Source organism: Falco biarmicus, chromosome 5 (genome assembly GCF_023638135.1).
Source record: "Falco biarmicus isolate bFalBia1 chromosome 5, bFalBia1.pri, whole genome shotgun sequence".
Taxonomy (NCBI): domain Eukaryota; kingdom Metazoa; phylum Chordata; class Aves; order Falconiformes; family Falconidae; genus Falco; species Falco biarmicus.
In genome coordinates, this window is record NC_079292.1 from 92,781,664 (window position 1) to 92,788,065 (window position 6,402).

At 49.0% G+C, this 6,402-nt stretch overlaps 1 protein-coding gene and 1 non-coding gene across 2 annotated transcripts; both read right to left on the reverse strand.

The window, feature by feature from the left end:
* Nucleotides 1–845: 845 nt before the first annotated feature.
* On the reverse strand, nucleotides 846–930 carry LOC130150899 (small nucleolar RNA SNORD45). Its single transcript, XR_008822424.1, has one exon. It is a non-coding gene; the product is annotated as a small nucleolar RNA SNORD45 (small nucleolar RNA).
* Nucleotides 931–2,153: 1,223 nt separating this feature from the next.
* LOC130149427 (N-alpha-acetyltransferase 20-like) lies at nucleotides 2,154–6,071 on the reverse strand. Its single transcript, XM_056339040.1, has 6 exons — nucleotides 5,848–6,071; nucleotides 5,674–5,698; nucleotides 5,494–5,584; nucleotides 4,148–4,283; nucleotides 2,995–3,140; nucleotides 2,154–2,487 (listed from the first exon to the last, which is right to left on the reverse strand). Exons 1-6 carry the CDS (start codon nucleotides 5,898–5,900, stop codon nucleotides 2,402–2,404), a joined length of 537 nt encoding a protein of 178 aa, XP_056195015.1. The 5' UTR covers nucleotides 5,901–6,071; the 3' UTR covers nucleotides 2,154–2,401.
* Between the last annotated feature and the right edge of the window lie 331 nt (nucleotides 6,072–6,402).

Genomic DNA, 6,402 nt, shown 5'->3' on the forward strand with positions numbered 1-6,402 from the left:
CTGCATTTCCTCCTTCTCATTAAAGACTTCATGCAGCATCGCTAGAGACTCGTGGTGGTTTGTTCTCCTCCTCCCTCAGTCAGCTACCCGCTCTGCAAGGGAGAGCACTCCTTCTGTCCTGAGCTTGCCACCAGTTGCAAAAAGAGTTCCCTGAACTTACACCAAAGCACTAGAAATTAAGGAAGCAGGCAACAGAAAGACTAAAAAACATCAGAAGAATGGAGCAAGAGTCTGCAACCTGGTGATCACTGCCCTGTGATCAGCGCTCCGCCAAGACTGCTGCAGTACCGACCTCTGGGAGCCGGGTGGCAGCAGCGCTCCACCGACCCTGTGCTGAGCACTGGCCGGGATCTCGGGCCTGTTCACACCGCCCGAACACGGGAGCTGCTCGCTGCGGCTGCAGGGTTCACTGCGCTCTGCCCTTTGCCCACTCGCAGCCCAGCCGCTACCAGCCGTTGCCTCCGTACCAAAAAGCAACCACGTGGCTCGAGCGGTTAAATCCTTTGCATCTGACAACTTTTAACAGTCCGGTGATTCTTTCTGTCCCTGCCCCCACCCCATTACCGAGGGACAGCCAGCAGCATGGGGAACCCACGGCACAAGGCGCAGGTGGATGGTGGGGTCCTACGGATAAGCCCCAGTGATTGCTGTTGTTAAAGATGCTTTAGTCACAACTCAGAGCCGGGCCACCACCCCAGTGAGTGGCAGAGAACCAAGCAATACAGCACAGCTTATATATGCTTATCAGATCATTAGTCAATGTCTGAAGTTTTTAGGAGTTTCCTTTGGTCCTGTCAGTTCTGCAAATCCATCACCTGACTCTGTCCCAGGTGATTCACGGGTCCCTGGTCTCCAAGTAATTCTAGAGCTAAAGTGGTGACAGACATCAACTCTAGGTCAGATGATACATGCCAACACTCACCACTGACCCAGGGTGGCAACCTGCTCCACTACCTCCTGACCTAGGAAGCCCCTTAGGGAATTAGAGCAGCACTTCGCCAATGGAAAAACCAGAATGGCATGACACAGTGACTCAAAGATCTACAATGGACCCCTTATGCCTACAGAAACTGGTGCTAAAAACACAACAGATGAACAAGAGAACATTAACTGCCATGACTGATGCCAGAGCAAACCTCACTGGCCACTTAAGGAGAAGGGCAAAACCAGAATAGTAGTAAAAGCCTGCATGCCCAGGACTGTAATAAAAGAAAAAAACCCTAGCTGGAGATTGTTTGAGCCCAAGTAATACACGTCCTCTTCAGTTGCGATCTGAGTTAAGATGTAAAACAAATATCGTAATACACCCATATCAATTAGTTGCAATGGCTCACCTCTCACTGTGTCTGTTACGGGGCGCAGGTTCTCCCACTTGCCTCAGCTACGCTGGGCACCAGTTGTTGCAGTCGGAGCCCAAATCAGTCAGCCTCACATGGGGCACCCACTGTTGCAGCACAAGCAAGCTATCAGGCTGCAACAAGGCTTTTATGGTCAGTCAGATTCTACTCTCCATGCTTTTTGTTCTTCCTCCAGAGGTCAGACCACACCACTCCCCCCCCCCCCCCCCCCCCCATCTCCCATACTCCTCAGGGCTATTTAACTACTTAGCAAGAACAAGCTACAGCGGCACATTGTCCATGTCAATCAACCCACTGCCTTGGCAGCAAGGCCACAGCTGCAGATTATCAATGCTCATCAACCCTCTGCCTTCACTCCTCTACACGCTTCTCCAGAAATTCCAGGGAAGACAGTGACAGAAACCTTTGTTAGAACTAAGTGCCTGGTCAATGCCTCCAAGTAACAGCATCCGTGACGTCCAGACAGACGGTGAAGGGGATAGATGGATCCAAGAATTATATTAGAGAATGAGGTAAGTAAAAGGCACAGAGAAAGGGAGACCTCTTGAGTTCTGGAGAGTATATTTTGATGTACCCAATTTCTGGTTTTGTGGCTCAGGAAGAACATAGCCCAGGTTTTGTCGCAGCAGTTATATGGCCGCAAAGGGAAGGTGAGAGCCAGCAACAGAACTCCTTCCTGGCACCTTCTGTGTGGGAGCAGTGACCAGACATTTTCAGTTTCAGAGCAGGGCTCTGTGAGAGTGACAAAGTGAGGGGACTGTTTCGTGGCCGAGAAGGAAAACCATGACAACACCATACAGGAGGCAATTCCATTTTAATAGTCTCCAAAGTGTCACGGTTCGAAAGGAAGAACAGTAGGGTAAAAGCACGAATATGCAGCCAATACCAACAGAAGTAGCGCTGGTAAGCTTCTCAATATTGCTTTTTGGTATTTCACAGGGAAAAACATGGAGCCTAATATTTCTCATCTGTAAGTTCTTGGGGGCTTTGGGGAGAAGGAAACTGACACTCTTACTAGGTTGTCTGAGAATCACCGTTTACAGTTACTCAATGTCTTCTGGTCTCACAGGATGAGGCAGAGGTATAACTGATTTCTTCTCTATATCTCTGGAAAGAGCTTTCCTCATATCTATGGCAAAAGAAAATAATGCTATTATAAAAGACAGTCATTGCACAAAGCCATATTAAGTGACTTCTCTACTACATTAAGATCATTTTTTGAGATTTCCTAGAATCCTAGAATATCTTGAGTTGCAAGTGACCCGTAAGGATCATTAAGTCCAACTCCATGCTCCTCGCGGGACTACCTAAAACTAAACCATATGACTAAAAGCATCATCCAGATGCTCCCTGAGCTCTTGACAGGTTTGGTGCCCTGACTGAACACCCTTTCAGTGGATAAGATTTTCCTAACATCCAACCTGAACGTCCCCTAACACAGATTCATTCCGTTTCCTGCAATTAAGTTTCGTAACTGATGTACTCTTCAGTAGGAAAAGCTATCTAAAGCAGTATACAGAATCCCATTCATCAATGACTATCTGAACTTGTTTCATATTAAAAAAAATACAAACAGGCTCAGGAACCCTCAACAGAAGAACCCTTCCATTCAACTTAAGGCACACCAACCACTTACCGTAAGCATCTTCATCTGGCTCTCCGCTGCTAGCAGAGTAGTACTCCAATACTGTCCGGTACACACTGTAGCCGAGCTGCTTATACATATTTACTGCAACCTGATTAGACACTCTCACAAAGAGATCAACGAAAAATCCACCCTTTCTTTGGAAACATAAAACCAAACAAAACCCATAGTAAGGAATAGCAAGTGAATGTATTGCTAAATAATCAATAACTTGTAATCAGACCAAAAGCAGGTCTGATGATGTTATATGCTAATTAAACACCTTTCACACTGCAGTAACAGATGCACTCCTTTCCCAAGGGACAAATCCTCTATAAACTCAGATTTTATTCTATTTTTGTCACATAACCATCCTTTTATACCAGCCCATGGGTTCAGAATTATGAACAGAAATTCAAACAGGGCAAGCTAAGCACTCACACAGGTCTCATATACATAATAAAAATTTTATTTAAAAAAAAATAATTAAAATCCACATTTTCGATTGCATTGGCTTAGGGACTGCCTCCTTCAACGTTTGTGGCAGGGGGCAGTGGCAGAATGGGTCACAAAGTTTAGTTGCCTAACACAAGGCAGCCCTTCTCCTCACAAGGCAGATTCTTCAAAACGTACTATTTTCCAGTTTTACCAATTACAGTGGGGTTGCCCTACTATCATGAGTTCAGGACATTTCCCTGTGGGTTCATTTGACACTCAAATTTTCAGCAGGTACAAACAGCCAAGCACGACACAGAAAGTAAGCTAAGCTACTGTCTACCATACAGAATTGGTTCTAAGGCTGCCTGCAGGAATTGCAAAAAGCCCACAATTACTGAACAAGCATGCTGGAGACCCTACGGGAAATCGTTGACATGTCATGAAACTCTTGCTGTCAAGACAAGGACCTTTTACACAGAATCTCTATTGGAATTTAGGCTACATCCTACTCATTCTGGCAAGTTAGCTTTCACAGAAACCCTGAGATCTTACACTGCCACGCAACATTTTCAGTCTTGTTCTCTAATTACAGGGAATCCTCAGCGAATCAGAACACTACTTAAAGCAAAATTCTGGGTCTCTTTCATTCAAATCAAATGCCTAAGCCATGGACAGGTGTCTGTAGAAAGATTACTTTTAGAAGATTAAAGATAAGCACAGTACTCACTTTTCCGAAATTTCTTCCAGTAGTTCCATCAGTTTAGCAGCCAAACCCAGCCGTCGAAATTCTGGTGCAACAGAGAGAGCAGTAACATGTCCATGCCACTCTTCCCTAGCCACAGAGCCTTCTGCTTTACCCATTACTGCGAACATATAGAGCATCAGAGCAGGAGCAGCTTGGGAATAATGCAGCACACACAGCCACACGACTTTACAAAAGAACCAAGCAGTCCCCAAACAAACATTGCAATGATCGTGGTAAAGGCTTAAGCAGCGATTCTATGTTATTACTCAGTGATTCACAGCCACTAAGTTTCATTTTGATGAAGTATTGCAGTTGTTTCTTGATTAATGTAAATAAATAAATTTCCACAAATTCACTGTTTGAGGCATGACTCCCAAATGCAAGTTTTAAGCAATTCTTGTGAGTCTTTAACTGAGTGGAATTCATGACCAAAGTAAAGGAGGGCTAGAAGCCCAAAACTCACCATCCCAGCAATTGCAGAAGACTTTTCATGACTATGGAGGAATAGAGGTTGGGAAACTTTGCCAATGTGGCAAGAGAAAGCAAAGGCCCTAGAAACACTGTATGTTTAAGGGGGAAAAAAAAAAGGGGGGGGGTTGGGTGTGTGTTCTTCATAGTTCCTTTCCTTTCTACACAGAGCCAAGCTACTGTTAGCTCATTAATGAATACTCAGACTTCCACAGGGTACTCTTATAAACATCAGGCACTGCTAAATAAGCAACTGATGCAGTGGGTACAGAGAAACCTTCCGTACAGCAAACGCTTTAAGCTTTACTGTTAAACACTTCATTTCCTGGGTCCCTGCAAAGACTCTCATTCTGTGCCCACCTTCCCAAACCCCCCAAAATAAGGGAAAAAACCCAATTGGAAAGAACAAACAAACCAACAGTTCTACTCTGAATGAGTTCTGAAAAACAAGAATATCCCACAGCAAATAAGCAACTGAAATCTGGACCCAGGGCATTCCCTTACAGGACAAGGCAAAACCCAAGCCCAGCATTTTCACTTACTGATGACTAGCAGCGTGTGAGGTTAGAGCTGAGTGTGGCACCTCATTTCGTGAGCACAGAAGCACTCGTACTTACACATTCACCCATGTAACACCTGGGCGGGCGTTACCGCAGCCGAGCCTCCTTGCTGCGCTTGGAACGCCACACCGAAAACTACTGCCATGAGCCCTATACAACACGCTTAGCCACTTATGGAATGGGAAGACACTGCATAACGTTTCTCCTCGCTGCGGAGTATCTGGAAAACACGAAGCCTAAGAAAAGCCTTACAGCCCCCCCACACCGGCAAGGCGGCGAGACGGCGGCCGCGCCACTCACTGTAGCCCATCAGCTCGCCGCCGGGCGCCTCGGCCACGATGAAGTACTCGGGCCAGTGGGCCAGGTACTGCAGGTAGAAGGGTGTCCCGTACTGGGGCACGCAGTTAAGGAGCAAGCTGCTGCCGGCCGCGCTGGGCCCCGCGCCTCCTCCCCGGCGGCCGGCGGCAGCGGGAAGGATACGGTCTCCGTCAGCGGGTCCAGGTTGCTGCGGGGGGAGAGCGTCGCTCACCACGGGCCCGAGCTCCCGCGGGGAGAGGGGGAGCCCCGCGTGCGCCCACGGCCCGAGCGTGGCGGAGAGCGGGCGGGGGACTCACGGCAGGGGAGAGGGGACGGGAGGAGGCGGACGGCGCTCACATGTTGTTGAAGCGGAAGAGGTCATCGCAGGTGAAGGCACGGAGCGTCGTCATGCTGCAGCTGCTGGCCCTGGCCCGCTGCCCCGGAAGCGCTCCTGTCCCCCGGAAGCGCTCCCGCAGCCCGAGAGCCGCTTCCCTCCCGCCCTGGCGGGAAGGCAGCGGCGCGGTCTCGCTGGGAGAGCTGCACCCGCGGGCCCCGAGAGCGGCAGGCGGGCGGCTGGGAACGTTGTGCCCGCCTGCGGCGGGAACGGGCCGGCAGTGCCGGGGGACCTGGCTCCGGGGCGCACGTTGCGCGTGTGCAGCGCCCAAGGGCGGCCCCGCGGCGCGTACACCGCCAGCCGCCGGCAGCAGAGGCGGAGACCTGGGTTCCTCTTGGTTTTATCTTACCTTCTATAAGGGACAGTCTTAGGACAACTCTTGTAACAAACAGCGTTTTGCGAAAAATACAGCCTCCTCTCCGCTTCGGCAGCTTGATTTGGTTCACTTTCCCTTACGCGCATGCACACCCCTCACTGCCTCTCTAATTGTTGCAAGAGCCACGACAACAGCACAGTAT

Excerpts from the sequence above, each read along its gene's own strand:
- LOC130149427 (XM_056339040.1), bottom strand. The coding sequence starts at position 5,900 with ATGACGACGCTCCGTGCCTTCACCTGCGATGACCTCTTCCGCTTCAAC. Across the intron at positions 3,141-4,147 it reads CTGGAAGAAATTTCGGAAAA|AAAGGGTGGATTTTTCGTTG; the intron begins GTGAGTACTGTG and ends ATGTTTCCAAAG. Across the intron at positions 2,488-2,994 it reads GCCAGATGAAGATGCTTACG|ATATGAGGAAAGCTCTTTCC; the intron begins GTAAGTGGTTGG and ends CTTTTGCCATAG.